This window comes from Mastacembelus armatus, chromosome 5 (genome assembly GCF_900324485.2).
Source record: "Mastacembelus armatus chromosome 5, fMasArm1.2, whole genome shotgun sequence".
Lineage (NCBI taxonomy): Eukaryota > Metazoa > Chordata > Actinopteri > Synbranchiformes > Mastacembelidae > Mastacembelus > Mastacembelus armatus.
Window position 1 is genome coordinate 10,478,098 of NC_046637.1, and position 21,612 is coordinate 10,499,709.

The window sequence follows — 21,612 nt, forward strand, 5'->3', positions numbered from 1 at the left end:
TTTGTTTTTTTTCCATTTGTCTCTTCTGCTGCCTTGTTTGTCTTGCATGCCCAATGACATCACTGGGGTAATATTTGAGATTGATGATTGTTCTGTGTCTTATACCAGACTGCTGCCTCTTACTTAAGTTCTTGCAAACAGCAGCATGTTTTTAAGCACTCAAACAGAGATAAAGCCTCTATTAAGCTTTGTTTGTGTCAAGGGATTTTCATGAATCTACTGTAAGTCCTTGCTTAGAGGAACAACTTTTTCATGCATTTCGACACTGAAGGAGCTCGGCGGAGCAAGTTTGGGCAGAGCAACAGGGCAACATTAAAAAAAAAATGTATATAGCCTGGATATAAGTCATGTTCCCGGTAAGGTAAGATTATTAACGGATTAATTATCTTTGATCAAAGTATCTGTCTGAATAGAGGGTTTGGTACATCACTAGTGAATCCTCCCTTCATACTGATGAAGAACTGACAGATAATTAGGAGCCAATGTTGTAACATGTCTAATCTTCCATCCTGACCCAACCCAACAATGTTGCCACACTCACTTTTCCATTAGGGTGTGAGCTTAATTTCTGTGCAACTCCCAATTCTACCCAATCCCTGTTTTCACTGGCCTGAGGGATGCTGTAATCTGTCGTGAAGGGGGGTCAACAAACACACAGGTGTTCACATGTAATTACTAGTTGTTTCCAACTCATAGCTATAACCTAAGATCACCTTGAAAATGAATAATTGCTTTCAGAGGAGTTTATGTAACTGTTTAGAATGGCAACAACTCTTCAAACTGTTATTCTTTGTTGCAACATGCAAAGGTATTGGCAACGTAAAAACCCCCCAAATTTAATAGTTTGTAAATGCTGGTAATGACTGACAGTTAAATAACTTAGCTGGCAAAAAGACAAAAGAGTTTCTGTCAAGAGTTTCTTTCCAACTAAAGAGTTACTGATAAGCACCTGGAAAGAATCATTTTATTGCACAGACTTTTACTGACTCCTTATATAAAATTTTCCTTCTTTATTTTGATTTTGCTAATCCAACGAACAGTTAAGCTACTTTAACAAGTATATTTGATTCATTAGCCCGTGCATCCTGCAGCAGTGAGTGACAGAACCTTGTGACAGAAAATCAGTTTTGTCTGCAGCCTTCATCTAAAATCCCACAATGTAAACTGACCCCACCCCACATCCTACAAAACACCCTGCTGTACTGTTATTATTGCAGTGCACATTATAGTCATCCTGATAACTCCGGACCCAAGGCTGTTTATTTAAAATACAAAAATGACACTTAACTGCACAAAAAAAGTTAAGACAAAATTTGTAAAAACGCTTCACTAAAGACAGCTAGCAGCTTTCCTAACAATCCTCTAATTGGGGTCTTTGAGTTGGATTTCTGCTTGACAGCTGACATGGATTTAGGAGATTCCTTGTATGTGCATAACAATAAGAGCACAAACAGCGACCTGCATGCCCGGGCCATGTTAGGGCGGAGCTGCAGTGGTAGTCCCAGTAAGGAAGAAAAGAAGATAAAGATGTTCACTTCTGGCACAAATCCACACAGGCCAGGGTGTGTACAGTCAGATTACGTGAGACATAATAGTGCCATGAGACATCACCGGTAGACAAATATCTTGTTTATCCTCTGGGTACACACACCTGTAGAACAAACCCCAGGAGTTACTGTTAAACTGCAACAGCTCTTTTCAGAGGAAATCTGGTTTCTTGACCACAAATATGTTTGAATTAATCACAGCAACTACTGAAACTACACTTCTGTGGAAGAGATCCAGCCCACAGGAGAGCTTCCTAACACTATCGTGAAAGGTGACGACCTAACACTGAGGGTTTGTTGCCTTGCTCAAGGCCAGGAATCAAACCCCCAACCCTGGTATTAATAGATGACTAATTCTAACTCACATTATTTTTCCGCTGAGTGTTGAAGCACCATCCTGGGTAATTTGAGTGTAAGACCCCTGATGAGCAGTATTATTACAAGCCAATGAGCTGATGGCATCCCCAGTAATGATGACCCAAGACGACTCTAAACTGAAATAACAAAAATTAAAGATGCATTATGTGTGAGTCAAATTAACAATGCAAATCATAAAATACCATATAAGTGACAGGTATTAACATACATTTTTGGTGAAATATATGAATTCTCTGTGTTTCTTTTTGAAAATCTGTATTTATAAAAAGTAACCTACTGCTAAAAAAGTATGCAGAAAAGTAACTTGTAGTAGAAGACCTGTCAGAATCATTTTGGATGTAAACGCAGTCTCCAGCCTGTGTTGGCGGTATATATTTTTGTTTACATTTAGATGACCACAGATTGTGTCTTTAACTTGATGACCATTTTTTTGCTGCTACAAAAGCCACAATGAAAAGGATGCCACAGGAAGATAATGCACTCGTATCTCTCAATACATTAAGAGTTCTGGTGAGCTCAGGGGAGTGACACATCTGGTCTAAGGTCAAGCATGCAGGGGCATGAAGGCAGATTGAATAACCCTGTCAAGACTCTCACACCCCATGTTCCTATCTGGCACATGTGCAACATGATATATTGCCCAAATCGCTATGTGTGTCTGTTTTTTATGGTGCTAAGCAAACGAACGTTTCCTCTGGAATAATCCGTTTTTGAAATACAGTGGTTCTTAAGTCAGCAAGCTGCGTCAGCGCATCCAAGCCTTCAGAAAAGGTATAATAGCTTTTTAAACATAGCAAGCCTGAACAGAAAGGAAAATACACTTGTTAAATGTATTGAGTGGTAAATGAGGATTAAGAATAACAGTCACAGACTTAGCAGTAACATATAACTGATTTAACAAGCTATATGTCTCCTGCTTTGCTTTGGGTCACTACTGTGGTGTACTTTTCCAAAACAATCCCCTATCCAAACATCCTGTACATTCTCCCCAGGTAGTCAGTTCCTATGAAAGACAGGTGCATTCCTGCACTTTTAAATATGGCAATGCGCCACTGCTCTCAGTTGTATCGATAGCCATGAATAATCAAGCACAGCTGCACAGCACAGCAGCACAGCACAGCAGCAGTTCCAGACACAAGCTCTGAGAGAACAAAGGCACGACAATATTTGATCAATACTAAGAGTCCACATTTTCAGCTTTTTCACAGACGTTACCATAATTATTGGCTTTTTCTACTAATAATGTTCTGAATTCATGAACAACTATGTTCATTCTATAAATGAAAATGCCACTATTACTCTTTTTTTGTATTATTGGTTCCTAATGAAGATGTAAAGCTTAAAAACATTAATATATAATATCAGTTTTTAAGCACGTAAATGAAAAAGTAATTTCCTAAATCAGCTTAGTACTGTAGTTTCTAGCAAACTTTAAATTGCATTTTGGGCTTTATATACCTAAAGAGGTAAAATTATTCAATATTACACAAAAAGAAGAAGAGAATTCATATGGGAAAATCCATAAAAAGCGTTTGTTACAAATATGAGCATGTTTCTTCTTGTCTGATTTATTAATCATCTCAAGGCCACACAGATTTATCTTGTGAGCCTTTGGGTGTCCTGACATCTAGATTGGGATCCACTGCTCCACTGAATATTTACGGTAGCATGACAGTTTGTAGGTCTCACTCAATACACATGAAATAATATGTCATAGTAATAGTGGAGAGGTCTATGAAGAATGAGCAGTGTCCTTTATTGTTTAGATTGGAAACAATCCAGGTTTGTAACAGTGACAATATTTAAAAAATAATAATACTTTGTCTGAGTAATGAAGATGATTAGACTCTAATCTGTAGAGGTTTCAGTGAACTGAGCTTTCTTTCTGTCTCTCACACTCAGCAGCAGGAAGTCTTCCACTTCGAGAGGCCCCCGGTTGAGTGCAGCGGCTGCGTGCCAGGATGTGGTGCAGGGCTAGCTGGAGGTTGAAGCCTCGGTGCTAGGTGACGGCTTAGAGAAAATCCTTGTCCTGAATAGTCAGCCTGGATTATACGCAGGGCAGGTCAGTAGCAAAGACAGACACAGAGGCTGAAGAGGTCATCAGTGCAGCACTTGCTCAGTGCAGTTGCTCTTCAAGTGGAAATATGTGAAGCACAATGCAGCCTTAAAATCTGAAGTTTGCTTCACTCTGTAATTTGTTAGTTCTTTACCACAACAAGCCTGAACCCTACCTTCAAATAAGGTGCTCAACTCTGCCTTTCCCCTCTTTTAATTAGAGAAAGCAAGATCAAAGCCTCAGAAAAGTATCTTCACTGAATTCTCATTGTGCTGATCTACACACAGCTAAATTCAGTGGTAAGTGAATTATTCATGCAGGAAGAACATGCCCAGGAGGCTCAGGGTCAGTTCTGGTTCACTATACGTCCTGTATCACCCCCCATTCTGATCCAGCAGAACAGTTGTTTGGCCTCTACTGAGTCATGGAATAAACAACCAATCAGAAATGACCCAAGGGGAGCACAGTTTGTAGCCGATGCGCCCTTCGCCACTAATGCACATCTAAACCACCGCAGTAAGCATTGAACATAAAAAATGGTTTATTAGTGTAAATTATCCTGCTCTCCACAATTCTCTTTCTGTTTATGCAATCATCCTGATAGCTGCTTCCTACAGCGCCATCACACATGAATTAATCTAAACTGCAGTTTTATCAGTTGTGTTCTTTGAAAATCAAGCATCCTTATCTTGGAAACAATATTAGCATATTAACACAAGTATACCTGCTGTATCTTAGTCTCTATCAGTCTGTCTGTGCAGTAACCTGGATAATGGTTAAGCTGGTTGCAATATCTCCGTACCATAACATGTAAATTTTAAACAAATGTTTGCTTTTCCTTCTTAGCCAGATAAAGGTAGGTAACTGGACTCAGTTTGTCTTAATTAACATAAAGTGTTTTCCTGGATGTCAAAAATGTTCATCAGTGCGTCTCCAGCTGTTTAAGCGTTATTGCACACTGGTGGCAATTACTGGTAAAGAATCATTGACCCTCAAGTGATACATTTCACACTGATGCAAGATAAAAAAAAACCCAGCATGAATGAGGGCAGTGGCACTGACCTTACACATCGTCTTTGCAAAGCTTGTTTGTCAGTGTGAGACGTATATAACCTGAACGTCCAGACAGTGTGGCACTAAGCGGATGTGCATGTACGCTGGCTGCCTGAGTTATGAAGTCTGCTCCCATGCATGTTTTTTTTGTTAATGAGTCCAGTATGTCTGTGTGTGAGAGACAGAGATAGTAACTATATAGATAATTTTTCATAGAAAATAAATTAAGGTTATGTCAAATGGTAAAGAAGGTTATTCTAACTTAAAACTTAAAAGCTTATCAGCCTCCCGCATTTCTTAGATAACGTGAGATTCTTCCTGGGAACGCATTCACCAATCTGGCCTTCATTTGTAGACCTATATTGTAGTATAATCCTGTCAGATACTTTTTCTATTATACTGGTGCTGTTTCATGTATTCAAGCACTCTTCTGAACTCATGTTAACAATACAACTTCATAAGCCACTGTATTACAAACAACAATGTATGACACAACACGCAGTCTCCTGATCAGAGGGAGACGTACTATGAAACGTCACAAAGTAAACAACTATGTAGGCTACTTCTTAGTATGAATGCAAGAGGCCCAATCAGAAATGGACCATCTCCATCTCCATCTCTTTGTGTGTGTCCACACTTGTAAAGCTTTCATAAATCACCAAGAAGGAGTGGGAGCAGCGGCAAGGGAGGATTGGGTGGGGGGATGAGGATGTCTCACAAAGCATTCTGCATGGCACACACAGAAGCGGAGGGGTGGAGGAGCTGTGGGGGTGGTGGAGTGAAGGACGAAGGAATGGCTGAACACAAAGAGAACATACAGAATTGAAAAGGCATGGCCGAATGGGGCTCAGGAAGTGAATGCTCAAACGTGACCAGTAAAGAGGATTTAGACTGGGAGACAGAGAGAAAACAACTGAGCAGCGAACTCAGCGGTGATGCAATTATTGAGCTCAGAGCAGAGAAGGAAAGAGAGAGGCAGGGAAAGAGATTGATTACAGTGATTATTGGCCAATAAAAAGGAGCTGGGAGTGTGTCTTTGCCTACAGCTCTTTCCATGTAAAAACACAACAGTGAACATGTTTGACCCTGGGAATCTGCAGTGTCCATAAGTGTATGCAAAATGAATAAGTGGTTAGCAATCATCTTCTTTTCGCATACCAGCGGCTCCACAGCAATTGGAGCCATAATATACATTTATAACTGTGCACATAGAGTAAGTGGATATATTGTGCTAACTAAAACACTTCTTAAAACTCAACTGAGATGGATGTTTAGATAACTTAAGTCAAGACCCACCGTTTCTACTAAAAGGCAAATTTCTGACTTCAGCCACAGCAGTTTTTAATTTGGATTCTTTCCCAGTAACTGCTTTTCATTTTTTCAATCAGAAATGCACAAAAAAGGATATACTGGTGTTACAGGGAATGACTGGACAGGATATCCACTTTCCCACAGGAGTGGGAGCACACACACACACATTCTGTGTCACTGAGTCAGTGCACTCACAGGGAAGTCAGCATTCGTCATAGCTGACCTCACCGAGCAGACAGAGGCCTGTTAAAATGCTTCTCTGCTTGAATCATGAAGGCAAACAGAAGCAGGCGGCTGCTTGGCATGTCTCCCTCCAGTAGCCAGCCAAGCCGGCCAGCAGTGACGTAGGTCAGCCGGGGACGCTGGTCCTTGTGGAAATGCAATTAATATAACTAGAGAAGTAGTACAATTGGTGGAGAATGAGCCCATGCAAAGACATTTCCCCTAGAAATGGTGTGGGAACAAGGATCAGCTCACTTTATGTCTTTGTGTTATGTAAATGTAGAGCACCTCTGACATGCTTCATGTTAAATGCTACCGCGAGGGTACAGCATCTGTTGACAGTGACATGGCTCACACTCACATGAGGAGAAAATAAGTGGTAAAGTCATGGTAGATCAAAAACAGTTTCAGTGAGAAACAGTGAGATCATTTCTAAGAACTGATCAAATCTGCAATTTCATGACTGAGGTGCTGAGCATTTTCTCGACTGATTGATAATTTGGTTTATAACCATCATCTTCAAATCTCATGTATTGTCCAACCAAATGTCCAAACCCCAAATATGTTCAATTCACACTGATTCATATCATATTCATCACATTTCATCATATTCAAAAAGCTGGCATTTCTGTTTAAAGACTGGACAATCTATTACAAGAATATGGGGGAAAAAATCACTGCAAAGAATATAAGTATGTCTGAGATAATCCAAGGTAGAACCATTATCAACATTATCCTTTTTTTCTTCTCTCTTTGGAAGATATAGGCCTAAAGATTTCCAGTTGGATAAAAATGACTGAATAGAAAAGGGGGGCCCATAGCTGCAATCCTTGATGAATCATCATTTAATTCTTTGCTACTATTAATATTTAATAAATCGAAATGGATTATATATATATATATCTATTAGTTATGTTTTTAAATGTGGTGAAACTGTCACATACATCAACAGGCACATGCGTCCACATCAGGACAGTCAGGTGCACTTTTTACTCACTTTCTCCTGTACTCGTCCCTCTCCCTCTTGACTTTGGCCAACACGTTATACAGTGCCCTCAGCTCTGGGGTGATGGTGTCTATCTGGACACCAACTCCGTCCGGATGCGTCCACGTCACCCCCGGTCCGTGGAGGGTCTCAACCCGCTCCCCTTGCCTCCGGATGTGGGTGAAGCTCCAGATGGTGCCCGGCAGTCGCGACTCGGGACCGTCTGTCTGCACGGCAACTTCGCGGGTGTAAAGGTGGCGATACTTCGATCTCTGCAGAGCTTGCTGCAGCTGGTTCTCCAGCAGTTTGTTTCTCCTCTCTAGTTCGTGGACTTTAGCGAGGAAGCAGCGGAATCGCAGATTGAGCGTTTTCAGCACATGGATGTTGCAGCCCAGGTCATTTCGCAGGGCGCTGGTCACCGCGCCCGAACCGGTGGGGACGTTGCAGACCGCACCGGGTGGCGTATCGGAGAAAAACGAGTTCATGTTGGTAAACATAAACCCACGGTAATCCAACTACAGCTCTGTCTTGTTTCGGATGCAACAACAACAACAAAAAAAAAAAAAAACAACTGTTGTTTTTTTTTTTTTTATCTCTGCATTTTCCTTCACAATCCCACTCCCCAAGTTTCTCCTTGCAATGCAGATGCTGCTTACAGTGGCTGAAAGGCTGGAGATGGGCTGATCATCACTGTCCCTGCTGGATGTTTACCCCGAGATTCTAACATGGACCCCTGCAGCAGAGAAACCCCAAAAGTCCTTTAAGGAGGCACCGAGGGCATCATCTCCTGGAGGAACGAAGGGTTTGACGCAGACCGCAATAAGCACCAGGATTACCTCCCGTCACCCTCATCTCTTGTGTTTGTCCTCGTTTCGGATGCTCTGCGGGTTCATATAGGCAGCCGTCAGAGGAAAGCAGTCCACCTTCTTTCTTAGTCATTCCCTGTTTTACCGTGGTTCTACCCAGTCTCCATGTGGTGTGGTGGGACGGCAGGATGCAGCACCGCAGAGCCGGCCTCTCCGTGGTGCGCACGGATCATGTTGCAAAGTGCTAAACTCGGCACTATCACCCACATCAGCTCCTCCTCCTTCCCTCCCTCTCTCACACCCATACACAGCAAACAGCAGCCTGATTGATAGGAAAAACTAGACTATGACTTCAGTGACATATCATTTAATTTTGCTTTACACATCAAGTTTAAGCCCGTCACGTTAAACGTTAAATGAACAGTCTCTCAAAATGAAACGTCACAGACAAGCCCTGAGCACAAGGACTCTTGTTGGCTATACAACCTAAACTGTACATATAAACTATAGCTGTACTGTGTCATATATTACAGTATATATTACATTTATATCATTTCATAGTATATTTACAGTAGCAGTCAAATGTTTAAGGTTCAGATTTACTGTATGCCACTGTATGCCTTATACATAAGGATTTTGCTACAGTGGATTTTTTTTTGTGCATATATCCTACATGTTGGTCTAGTACATTGTAGGATTGGTGAGGTATTGTAAATACCTTTTTAAGTTCATCAATCCACAACCACGAACCAAGCTTTTGTATAGACATTTAAATGAATTTGTAGTTTTCTAATTTTCATTAGAAATGTGCAGGCTATCTAGAATCAAAACTGAAAGGGAGCCCCACTTACATAAGGGGCCCTTGAATATTCTATACATGGATCTATCAGAAATTTGTCAACTTGTTTCTTGGCCTTAGTGCCAACTGGCATAGTGTTGCCTACTCAGTAGTTGTTGCCAACAGGTTCATAATCTCTTAGTTCACAGAGAAATGCAGCCACCTTGGTATAGGCTACTACACATAGGCCTAAATGAATTAGTAGATGCACAGTGTGAAAAACATATAATCCAAAAGAGTGTTTATTACAATAATAGCTGAAATTGTCCCGTCGTATGCAACTTAATCATGTCACTATATTTTAGGCAGTTTTAGTCATATTTGGCAGGCTATACATAAAAAAGACATTTTAGAGTAACCTTAATTCGTTATTAGGAATAACGCCAACTAACTTATCACGGCTTTCAACTCGAGTGATGCCAATATTTATTTAGGGCCTATCAGCAACACCGACCAGCTATATTTTACTAACTATAAATAAAATAAAAAATTTCTCGTCATTTTATTTTTGTTCAGGCAGCACACGGTCAGCTTCAACAAACAGAAACATTTGGGGCCCTTTTACATCACATGTGCGCCTTCTGCTCTAGCATCGTGAGGGGAAACCATGCCGAAATCAAAGAGGGACAAGAAAAGTAAGCAAATATCAGTCCATGTTTTTTTTTGTACGGACATATTCACATTTTAACCGGTTGCTTGGATGGAAGGATTGTTCGTAGAAACAAGCTAAGTTTAGTTTCTTCTCCTGCGGGATGTTACGCTGGCGCTGAGACACGTTCAATGCTGAAGTTAGCTTCTCTTTCACAAAACCTCAAACGTATTTGTTTTTAAAATAGTATTTTGCTTTTCTGAGAATTGTAATGTGGGTGTCCTGTGTCGTTGTTTGGGATAAATCTAATTAGAATAATTTAGAGATACACATAATAAAAAGTATCACAAACTCAAATAATGGGTTTCACACAGAGATTAAAGAGGCATGGCTGAAAGACAGCATTTAGAGCAAACTGACTGATTTTCACATGATCTCCCCATAGTTTCATTAACGAAAACAGCCAAAAAAGGACTGGAGTTAAAACAGAAGTTAATAGAAGAGGTGAGTGGTTCTTCTCTGGTCTCTTCTCAGATTATATTTGTTATATGCTTACCAGTGTTAAATGAAGCTGTTGAGATGTTTCATAGTAAATTCTCCTCCTGTTTCTTTTTTGTTTTTAGTTACGGAAATGTGTGGATACCTACAGACACCTGTTCATTTTCTCTGTGGCCAATATGAGGAATAACAAGCTGAAAGACATCAGGACAGCATGGAAGCACAGCAGGTACTGGCACTTATTTCATTTCAGTGTGTGAAAACATAATGTCTTAATGTGCACGGGAGAGATCTGATTTAAGTCTGAGAGGTTACTCTAAAGTCATTAGAAACTACAAATCTGTATCAGAGAGCTTGTAACTTTTAATTTAGGGCATGGAGTTTGAAAGATGTGGCGAGGGTCTGATTTTTAAAATGCCACTAAGTTTTATGGGAGCTGAAGATTGCCTGACCTAAACTGCAGACTAAAAGTTAGGATGTCTTACCTACTGCTTCTATTACGGTAACCGTTTGAGTTGGTTCATCAGTTCATAACTGATTGAAAGATGTCAAGAGGTGTCATATGAAACCTTTAAATTGGACTCGTCTCCCCTCCACAGATTCTTCTTTGGCAAAAATAAAGTCATGATGATTGCCTTGGGTAAAGGTGAAACAGATGAGTACAAAGACAATTTGCACAAGGTAGATGAGATCCAAAAGAGTGATGAGAAGGTGAAAACATTGCTGTAATTCAAATATTTGACTCTTTTGTTGTTTCTGAAAATATGCAGGTAAGCAAATATCTGCGAGGAGAAGTGGGTGTACTATTCACAAATAAAACAAGGGATGAGGTTCAAGAGTAAGTAAGGGCTCAGTTCACAGACCATGATTGCAGTGATAAGTCATACATTGTTACATTTTTTAAATAATCTACTGTACTGATAGGTATTTTAGCAATTTCAAAGACATGGACTATGCACGGGCAGGCAATCAAGCACAGATGGACGTAACCCTGGATGAGGGACCACTGGAACAGTTTCCTCACTCAATGGAGCCACAGTTGAGGCAATTAGGACTCCCCACTGCTCTCAAAAAAGGCAAGATAAAAAATGTTGTAGTGCAAAGAAGAGAGAAATTACCAGTCACCTTTACAGTCTTTTTTTTTTTTTCATTTTAGTTGGATATAACATTGACATGTCTTTCTATTAGGAGTGGTAACACTGTTGAAGGACTATGAAGTCTGTAAAGATGGAGACGTGCTAACTCCTGAGCAGGCTCGTATTCTGGTGAGTTCTTGCATGTTTCACTTGAAAATATGTTGCCTGAGACATGCAGTACTTTGTTGTAGGTGACCATTAAAATCGGCTCCTTCCTGTTCACAGAAACTCTTTGGTATCGAGATGGCAGAATTCAAAGTGCAGATCAAATGTATGTGGAACTCAGAAACATGTGAGTTTGAAAACTTTGCTGGTGAGGAACAGTCTATTCAGCATGATGAAGATGATGATGATGATGAAGAAGATGTAGAGTGAAACCTCCACAAGGACGGGCTTGTGCACATCTCTTTTTACAAGTCACTTTTTGTCCATCTTTGACATCAGAGGGATATTGATGTTGAAACCATTCATCTTCACTGACTGTGCTGCCACTGGAGTCATTTCTCACCTAAAATTTCTTCAACTTGAGTTTTAGCTTGGGCTGATTTGTTCAGTAAACACTTGTTTTATCAAGATTTGTCATCATAATTGCATGACAGTAGTTTTCCATTCTGCCAGAACATGTACAAGTACCTGCCATATGTTAACCCAACCCAAACGATGCATTTTATTTTTAAGAAAAACATTTTGTTAATGTGATATGTCTTTATTTTTATTGTGAATGTCTAAGTAAGTCATACTCCTGAAAAGGTAACTATTTTTCTAAATATGACATTTTCATTTTTAGATTAACAAAAAAGTGCTCCTGGATATTAACAAATGCTGGTTTTTAATTGACCTATAAGAAAATTAGAGCAATAGAGCAATTTCAGTAAAAAACTAAAAGCAGGCAACTGAGGGAAACGGACCATTAATAGATTCTGTAAGCACCTGAAAATGTTTGATCGGACTGCGATGAAGATTTTGGCTCATAAAAAATGTTTTAAAAAGGGACTTTATCTGAAGTAGTTTGGACATTCATGGGCTACGAGATTCCAGGCTTCATTAAAGGCCTCGACCACTGTCTCATCAAGAGGACCCTCCTCTGAAGCAGCCAGGTTCTGTTGAAGCTGCGCCATGCTTGACATGCCAATGATGACTCCATCTCCAAGATCACCCTGTAAGTGCAGATGATGCAGTTGTCAGAGGAAAAACAATGCTATCAAACCACAATGTGGTTTTATTGAGGATACATTACAAGAAATATCTTCGTTTTAATTTACAACCATAACAGAGTAAAGAGGTATGTAAAGACAGTAGTGCATGGTTAAATCATGTTATTTTAAATCAGTGTTGGCAACTGCTTTAAAATTCTGCCTCAGTTTATCAAACTGAAAAGCATCAATCTTTGTCCAATATATAAATAAAAATACAAAATGTCCATTGTACCATAGCGTACTGTCCTCTCCTCATAGGTTTAAATTCAAATTCTCATAAGCTAAAAACTCTGAACATAGACCCATATTACTGCAACTATCTTTGCACAATAGGTACCTTCAGTTGGGAGTGGTGGTACATCCAGCGCATAGCAGCCGAAGTAAGGGTGGGTTTTTCTGAACCATACGCTGTCTCCAAGGCTTTGAGAACCACATCTATGGCCTGGAAGTGACTTTGTTTCCAGTATCTTGCAAGAGTACAGTCAGTGTTACTTTTCTGTGCTTTATCAACAGATAAATGCATTAACTGCAGACATGTATAAATATCTAACCTGCCACAGCATCTTCACTGGAAAAAACAAACCGCTGCTGGTTTACCTGTCCCTGTATGTTGTGGCCCAGCTGCTACCAAAGAATCGTCCTGCAGGTTGAGAACGATCTTTGTCTTCATAATGGTACTTTCCTGTCAGAAGGCCACCTGCACAGAAATAATGCCAGAATTCATGTTATGTGGGATTATACTAACGTACTCGGTACTGTCACTTAATGACATTGAAGGATTTACAACGTTATTCATCCACACTTTCAAATTTTGTTAAATGTCCCTCTTTGACCGCAACAATTCAAACGGTGGCAGCAAGATGCAGATAGATGTACTTTGTTGATTCCAATTGGGAAATTCCTTTGTGGCAGCTGCAAGGTATAGACAGCATACAATGCAAGAATACAAAATAAAATTAAAATATAGTAAAGTATTTACAAGTACATGAGAACACAATATATACTACACATATACTAAAAAATCTACATAGCAAGTGTGCAAAATGTACCAGATAGACAAAATAAGAAAATACATAAGAAATTAAGTGTACAAGAAACCTAAAAAATAATATCTTTATATAATATCTTTGCAGTTGTATTGTGCAAATGATTCTGATAATGTACCTGCTAAGGGATTATATGCATAGAATTTCATTCCATAGTATCTCAAACATGGCAGCAACTCTGTCTCAACCTGTCTTGTCGTGGCATTATACATCCCCTGTGAAAGGTTGAAAGAGTGTAAGTTAGGAGTGGGAACAACAGTCAAAAAAATCAGGTGGAACTATGTTAAAGCAAAGAAGAAACAATCAAAGATTGCAGTGAGTTGGAAAAAACTTAAGGGTTTCTCCATGCTGTGATGTATTTGCTTGACAAACACTACTGCCAGTCCTGGCAGTGTAATTGCACTTTTTTTCCTAAAACATACCTAGTCATATGGACGGATGTAACATCAATAAATATTTATATTTATTCCAAGATGACAAGAAAACAAAAAGGTTGTTTTAAAAAGTGGCAGAATACCTGATAAACAGTGGGAACAATCCAGTTGTTGTGTCGGGAGATGCACACAATTTCAGCAACTTCCCATGACGCATAGTTTGACAGGCCCAACTCTTTGAATTTTCCCTGAAGGGTGATATGTTAACATGGAGTCATACATCACTTTAATGAAATATTGTCAAATAACCAGACAATATCTGAACATGACAGCTGTAATTTATACATGCATTTTTTTGGTGTGTCAGAGGAAAGGTTTAAAGTTTAAACCCATAGATTGCAGCATATGTAGAAACAGACAATGAAGTCTCTTAACCGCTTTGTGGAGTTCATTGCAGGCCCTAAGAGTATCCTGGATGGGGTTTTGGTGATCAGGGGCATGGAGGTAGAAGAGATCCACGCAGTCAGTCCGCAGCCTCTGAAGAGAGGTTGCCAGCTGGGAGCGCACACTTTCTGGCTTCAGTGTCTTCCCATCCCAGGGGTTGGCCTTGGTAGCTATGCTTACTGTCACAGAGAAATTAGAAGTACATTAGTTATCAGTACATTTCTGTTGGTGGGGATTTGATAACATGGTTTTTGACTATCAGGCATTGTGGTATTATGAATGTGGCTTTGACCACACATCAGTCCAAATTTCTGTAACAACAGGTTTAAGAGTACAATAATAATCAACTTGTTTGTGGTGTTTTGTGATGTGCTGTGCTTTGCTTGTGACACTGTTGCTGCTTTATTCAGAGTTCAAAGACTTAAAAGAGCATGGCTACCACAATATTTTGCAGTGGCTCACCATCCCATCCTGTTTGTGAATACTGGGGGCCATCATTTGTTTTTCAGGTCAATGACCTAAAAACAGCCCTCGATGTAAGGATTGTTTGACCCAGAAGGATAGTGTGTTGTGTCAGATGACCTGGCCTCCACAATCACCCAAACCCAAACATATTATTTTATAATTCTGATATTTATATTTACTTTTTTATTGTGATACTTTCAATATCGATCTACAATATTGATCCATGTAAATAGATGTAAACCCATGAGAATAATGAGATGTGTTTAGTGTAATTAACCTTGTTGCTGGTGGGAAGAGGACTGGCCCATTTTTGGTACCCATAATTCCAAGCTGGTACCAATCAGGAGGTACCAGTTGTTTGGTTCACTTGGAGAAGCTGGCATTTTGGGAAATATCTACCTGTTTTAGGAAGATTCATGGTCCCTATGATCTCCTCTGACTTTCCATCCGTATACATGAAGGCTGTGTCCACCTGGTTGTGTCCTCTGTCCAGGAAAGCCTTCAACATCTCCAGGCTCTGCTCGGCGTCTGCTCGTCCACCAAACGCCATGGTTCCCAGCAGGGACACGGGTCGTGGAGCTCCGGACGACGACATGTCTCGACGAGCTGTAAACGTCGGTAAAAGTACAAGCACGTCTATGATAAAATGTCTCTGTCTTAGTGTGCACAGTCTTCCTCCCAGAAGCCACTGCATGATATTGTACAGCAGCGAGCTTACGACGAAGGGCAAAGGTTGTGTTGGAAGTGGTGGTTAGGGAGCGTCGTAAAATATATTCTTCGGTTTAAAAGCGAACAAGTAGTATACAATTAACTGGCCGCTTGGGTTATTTGCTTGGCACAAGGCGAGACAGTGCAAAGGTCGTTTTCTCTGACAACCTCCTGTTATTTTAAACACGAAAGTTAATATTTATTCAAGTATCTTTATTGCATCATTTTAGGGCACTTGTCATACCTAGTCATATGGAGGGTGTGTAATTCTTATTTTTAGCCACAAGGTGTCACCGAGCCACCGTCTAGTTTACAATGAGGTGCTCAGGGTTATACAGTAGATGTAAATTCTAAATACAGTATGGTGAGTGAAAGTACATTTTATTTATTTGAACTGAAGTATATAGATTGTTTTAACTATGCATATTACATTTTTGTGATATGGTCTTCCTGGGCTGGGATAACCCCAGGTCAATATTATTATTACACTTTGTCAGACATGAGTTCTCTCAGCAAATTTTACACAGGGTCTGAGAAACCAGAAATATGTCTAAACTGCATTACTACCCTGTAAGAGGTTAGCTTAGTTTGAGATAAACTAATTTCCATTTAATTAAGGATATATAGCACGTAACCATTGTTACATTTAAAGGTATTAAATCTCGATATTGACACAGTCCCTATGTCTCTATCTCAAGATTGTATTGGGGAAAATACAGGAGCCTCCATCTGTTTATTTTTTTTCTTCAGTATCTGTTGTGCTTTAGTAGGGCATATCATTGAGCAAGGGCAAGTCAACCTTAGGGGCTTCTGTGGTTGCAGTCACCAATAATGAAATGTAAGCAACTTAAACTATTTGGTGAGGTGTTACGAAATATTTGCCATTTAAAGACAATGCTAGTCAGTATTTGATAGTGTTACTGGCAACAGTTGTTGAAGAACCAAGGGGTTTGTTGGGTTTCTACACAAAGTTCATTGAGATGATTATATTGTGATTTGGTGCTATACAATTGAATTGAGATGAGCTGAGCCTGATGTGGTGCAGGTCTTCATTACTAACCAGGTAAAGTGTACAACTGCCCAAGATATCTATTAAAATAGCAGGTTCACTGCAAGTAAACTGGTTAATCTCAAAAGTGATTGTCATTTTGCATTAGTGAAGTAAAATATCAGCTGCATTACTGGGCAACTGTGAGAACCTGTTTTACAGAAGGATTTATTTTCATTCTACATTTGATGTATTACAGTCAGCGTAAAGCAAAATTTCATCATTCTTTTTGGTCTCTTCCCACAGCAGAGTTTTGACTCTCTGCTTCCAAAACTGCCTAACCCAGCCATGCATATAGGTGTTTTAGGGTGTTGATCTTCTCTGATATGTCTGAAAGCCAATGATCTAATTTAAACAACATGCTGCATAGCTGGTTTCCTCAGAGGCTGCACAGACAGAGGTGACCCAAGACTTTTTGGGGTCATGAACACACATGTGGGCAATGAAAGCATTGTTTGGAGAGCACCAGTAGTCGGTCCTTGCGGCTGACCCTTTGACCGCACCATCAGCTGTTTGCCCTGCAGAGCGACCCCTAGATGCCTCACACCCACTCATCCCCTGCGTCAACTCCAAACATCCTCTCGCGCTCCTCAGGCGACAGTATATCACTCAGTTTTCCCAAATGGCCACATGCTTACCGTGAGCGGTTTGTGTTTTGTCGCGTCATATGAAACACAGTAAGTGGCGCACATTTACGCACGTCTCCATCGAAGCATCCTTGCACTTGTGCACAGTGGCATCAGGAGAGCGCACTAAATCCGACCAAAAGATAAGTTTGATGCAGATTTCCGAGCTTATGACTAGGAGAAAAGATGTTTTGGAGTGCATTTGCAGGGTGTCTGCGGGTTTTTCAGAAGCTGCCGAAGCTTTGAATAATCATCGCCCCCCTACCTCCTACAAAACCCCCGCTATTACCGAGTCAGCAGGGGGGGACAGAAAGCGCTCAGCCTCCAGAGTGTTTGGCCGTCAGTCCAACATCTGCAGTGACGAAGCGAAGGTGAGCTGCACTGTGGAGTCTTGTCTCTCACACCAGCGGAGCGCGTCAGAATCTGCACCGCATGTGATGGCTGTGTCATTTTTGGATGGTGTTTGGTCGTCTCCACACTGAAGACTCTCCACGCGTCTTTTAAGTTTCTTAGGATTTTTTTTTTTTAGTTTGCTTGTTTACTTATATTATTTTTGTTGGGAAATATCTGAATTAGACTCATGATTGAGTTTGCGAGAAACTGACACGTTTTAAAACCATAGTGCAATCGAAGAAGAGAAAAATGATTAGTGTATTTTTTTCTTTTTTCCTAATATTCATTAAAGAGGCTCCTGCATTGCGTTATGACATCTCCAACAATCTTCAACCTTATATGTGAGTAACCTCTTTCCTTTGCTGTGTTGATTATAGAATATTTAACTTGTTTGTATTTGGTTAGAGCACAGATTCTGCTGGGATAATGTTTACTCTTCATCTTTCCTGAAAATGCTTTTACAGCTTCAGGTTTTCTTTTGAGTTTGGAGCAGGAGAGACATGCTGGTTTATCTACACATACATTGTATTGTAAACAAAGGCAGAAATCAAAAACATTTCCTCTAGTTTCAAAGGTATCACAGCTGGGTGACAGATTCATTTTGTTAATGCAGGGACATTCAGTCTGATATTGTGCACTCTCTTGGTCTTCATCGACAACTTCATTGCATGGTATAACTGTAATTTATATATTGATATAATAGCTCCATGTGGACGGTGCATTCCTTACTGAGTCAGTAAGTGGCTTTAAGCCCCTCAAAGAGACTAGCTAGTTAATTGTAAAAGTTATTACAAACCGCCAAATAATAAATAATGAGCCTGAATTATATGAGAAGAGTTTATGTGTTGTTGATTGCCATTTATAATATGGTCTTGCATATGCAATTTTGTGTGTGTGTGGGGGGGGGATTACCATTGTTTATGAGATTAGCAGCTGGATGTTGTCTTAAGAGTCCTATTGATTTCTATGCTGTTTATCCTTGGAGAGTTACCTATGGAGTTATGTTTTGAAATTGTATTGACTGATTGTATTGATAATTGAAATTGTACACTGTGCCGCATGTTGACCCAGAAAGACTTTGTATGATGCACAACATTTCTGGGTTTTCACCCAGAAATGTTGTGCATCATACAAATGTTAATGATCTCCTCTTTCTGCTGAAATGGAGTCTTGTGAATTGACTGAAATTCTAGAGAAAAATATAACAGCTTCAAGTGAATGATCTGGAAAATTGTCATACTTTGTCATTTTGTAAATATTTTGCATATTAGTATTAAATAATTACAGAGATTTTATTTCAGATACTTTTGTTACCCAACAAACTGGCTTAAAGGCCAAACATTTTGATTTTTTTTTCATTTATTTTATGCTTATAACTAAAAAATAAAAAATGGCATACCCTTAAAACACTTTGTGGTAACACATTTCATCTGAATATTGAGTTTAAAATGAACTACAGATAGTATCTTGTGTTTTGAGAGGTGCAATGAGGAATTCCCCTTAAGACTTTACAGAACCCAGACATCATAAGCAGCCTTACACCTCAACACAGGCAGTTCCCTTGCAGGCATTACATTTTTAACAAGTAGAAAGTGCCTTATCCATGCTTTGTCCTTCTCTTTGCTTCAACATTTCACGCAGTGCTCATAAACTGCCCTGCTACCATCTGTAGGTGAGCAAAACATTATGACACATTAAGTATTTTTACAACTGTTTTCATTCCAGGCCCAATGTGTGCATTGAGAGGGAGGTGACGCTGGTCGCCCAGAGGCAACCGTGTGTGCAGGCCTTCACACGCATGGTTAAAGTGTGGAAGCAAGGCTGTGTCGGACAGTCATGGTGTATGGAATACGAGAGGAGGTGAGTAATGCATCTCATTTTCAGTCTGTCTGCACCTCCTTTTCTCTAGTCACAACCTCTGAATCAGTTCTTACAGACACTCCCAACTTCCCCTGCAGGGGTTGCTGCACTTTGCTGGTTAAGCTCTGGCTAGAGGAAAAGCATTAATGAAGGGGTTTGTAGTCTAAATGAGTCATGCAAAAGTTTTATCAGAAAGGCCATGATCCTTTATAAAACTCAATTTCCTAGCAATATCAAAGAAGGTGAGATCTAGCTGCCTGATCTCTTCCCTCTTCATCTTCCACGCTCTTGTCCTATAATCATATCTTTGAAGATGTCATAGAGTTGAGTGTAAGGTGTAGCCCCACTGCACGGGGGTTACCATCTACTCAACACACAGACGTCTCTGCAGCTAACATTCCTTTGAAGGAGATTCTAATGCTTACATCTTAGCCTGTCTCTGAGTCAGTTCCAGGAGCTTCTTACTGTTGCTCACGCTTGGTTTCTCAGGGTTATTTATTGTGTTGCGAAGTCAAAGACTGCTTTGAAGGCAGCCAAGGCCACAATTACTTGCTGTAAATGAAATACGTTTCCACAATGTATAATGACTGTGAAGCAGTGAGTGGTGTCCTAAAATACAGGGATAGGCACTGTCTGAAGTTGTCTGCAAGTCCCACACTTGGGAAAAAAAAAAAGTGCCTTAAAATCTGGGAAATGTTTGCTGAGCATTATATCTCATAGAGCCGTTTGATGAGAGGAACAAGTTTGTTTTTCCTAACCTGTCAGTATTCAACCACATGACACATTAAGAAGTACATGTGGAAACATTAAATCAGGTAATCCTTACGTACTGTGTATGTGTGTGTTCGCATGCTACCATTTTTCATTTGAATGCTCCTGCATTTTCTCAACCCTTGTAACGCTTCATTGATTTTTATTTTATACGTTTTTTTTTTTTTATGTTAACAGGACAGCATACTACACAGCATACAGACAAGTCTACAGACAAGATTATCAGACTGTGTACAAGTGTTGCCCAGGATGGTCTCAACTTAATGGGGAAGCAGGTTGTCTGTATCGTAAGTATGCTAATTTTGATTTTCTATACCATGAAATAAGGAAAATGAGTTTTTAAAATGTTATTGTACATTTGTGCTTAAAACAGAATATGCAGGTTGCTGTGTTTACTGAAAGGCAATATGTCTTTTCCTGACTCAGCAGGGGAAAGGATGGGTCATATGTCACCTCAACATGGGCACAGACCTGTGAATAAAAGAGTTTTAAAGAAAGGTCAAAAGGTCAAGAGGTACTTTACCCATCCAGACTTCTCAGCAGATGTTATCAGTCAGTGCCATATCTGCAGCACTTGTGTTGTTACAACAATCCCACAAGGTTTAGATGTGGACAGTGGGAAATGAGTTTCCTGTGTTGAAAGTATTCAGTTGTTGACGTTTGTTCTCACATTGGATTAGTGTTGTAGCATCTTGTTCTGCACTCAGGAAATAACAATGACAGTCTGAGTAAGCCGCCTGTAGTTTAAGACAGACCTCTGTGGAACTTAGCATCTGCTTCATTAGATAAATGCTTTAGAGTGCACAGTACAACTGAAAATGAGGTATTCCCTCATGCTGCTCAGTCATGGTACTCTTCAGAGGCGTGACAGGGCATTGATGGGCAGAAGATAATTATTGAAGCCTGTGTAGTACATGTATGTACCCCAGCCAATCACAAGACAGAAATGGTGGTGGAGAGTTCATCGGCTGGTTTTCAGAAAAGAACAAAGAAAAAAAAAATTAAATCACCCCACTGTAACTCTGATTCGTGGGTCCATGTATGGACAAGTTCAACGGCTGGCAATACTGGAGCTGCCGGCAGCTCATCTCCTTGTGGGTAAGCTGAGCTTCACACTGCTGAGACCAAGAAGCCTTCTTTGATAGGATTTTACAGCCAGTGATCCAGATCGCATAGTCTGCATACCTTACACAAAGGAAAAGTCTTCCTGTAAAAGGTTTGTCCTTACTGTTACACTTCTATGCCTAGCCCTCACACCCTGA

At 40.1% G+C, this 21,612-nt stretch overlaps 5 protein-coding genes across 6 annotated transcripts in view; 3 read left to right on the plus strand and 2 right to left on the minus strand.

Moving 5' to 3' along the window:
* The window catches only part of LOC113130834 (telomeric repeat binding factor 2, interacting protein), a 26,337-nt gene extending 22,057 nt beyond the window's left edge, over positions 1 to 4,280 (plus strand). The window contains exons 13-14 of the transcript XR_003295734.2: positions 3,828 to 3,987; positions 4,204 to 4,280. The gene's annotated coding sequence lies outside the window, so the exon portion shown is untranslated. The remainder of the gene's footprint in view (positions 1 to 3,827; positions 3,988 to 4,203) is intronic.
* The window catches only part of iffo2b (intermediate filament family orphan 2b), a 22,217-nt gene extending 13,594 nt beyond the window's left edge, over positions 1 to 8,623 (minus strand). The window contains exon 1 of one of the 2 annotated variants that reach the window (XM_026307762.2): positions 7,565 to 8,623. In XM_026307762.2, the coding sequence (XP_026163547.1) occupies positions 7,565 to 8,049 (485 nt within the window). In that variant the 5' untranslated portion in view covers positions 8,050 to 8,623. The remainder of the gene's footprint in view (positions 1 to 7,564) is intronic. The other variant, XM_026307763.2, reaches the window with a different exon arrangement.
* A 1,089-nt stretch (positions 8,624 to 9,712) lies between these two features.
* mrto4 (MRT4 homolog, ribosome maturation factor) lies at positions 9,713 to 12,116 on the plus strand. Its single transcript, XM_026307765.1, has 8 exons — positions 9,713 to 9,831; positions 10,231 to 10,289; positions 10,409 to 10,512; positions 10,883 to 10,964; positions 11,054 to 11,121; positions 11,208 to 11,359; positions 11,472 to 11,548; positions 11,645 to 12,116. Exons 1-8 carry the CDS (start codon positions 9,804 to 9,806, stop codon positions 11,792 to 11,794), a joined length of 720 nt encoding a protein of 239 aa, XP_026163550.1. The 5' UTR covers positions 9,713 to 9,803; the 3' UTR covers positions 11,795 to 12,116.
* A 113-nt stretch (positions 12,117 to 12,229) lies between these two features.
* Positions 12,230 to 15,719, minus strand: akr7a3 (aldo-keto reductase family 7, member A3 (aflatoxin aldehyde reductase)). Its single transcript, XM_026307764.2, has 7 exons — positions 15,344 to 15,719; positions 14,471 to 14,658; positions 14,179 to 14,283; positions 13,780 to 13,876; positions 13,213 to 13,312; positions 12,953 to 13,082; positions 12,230 to 12,576 (listed from the first exon to the last, which is right to left on the minus strand). The coding sequence occupies exons 1-7, from the start codon at positions 15,636 to 15,638 to the stop codon at positions 12,415 to 12,417; spliced, it is 1,077 nt and encodes a 358-aa protein (XP_026163549.1). The 5' UTR covers positions 15,639 to 15,719; the 3' UTR covers positions 12,230 to 12,414.
* A 2,162-nt stretch (positions 15,720 to 17,881) lies between these two features.
* Positions 17,882 to 21,612, plus strand: part of megf6b (multiple EGF-like-domains 6b) — a 49,844-nt gene continuing 46,113 nt past the window's right edge. The window contains exons 1-3 of the mRNA XM_026305832.2: positions 17,882 to 18,060; positions 19,445 to 19,579; positions 20,528 to 20,637. Of these exons, the coding sequence (XP_026161617.1) occupies positions 17,969 to 18,060; positions 19,445 to 19,579; positions 20,528 to 20,637 (337 nt within the window). The 5' untranslated portion in view covers positions 17,882 to 17,968. The remainder of the gene's footprint in view (positions 18,061 to 19,444; positions 19,580 to 20,527; positions 20,638 to 21,612) is intronic.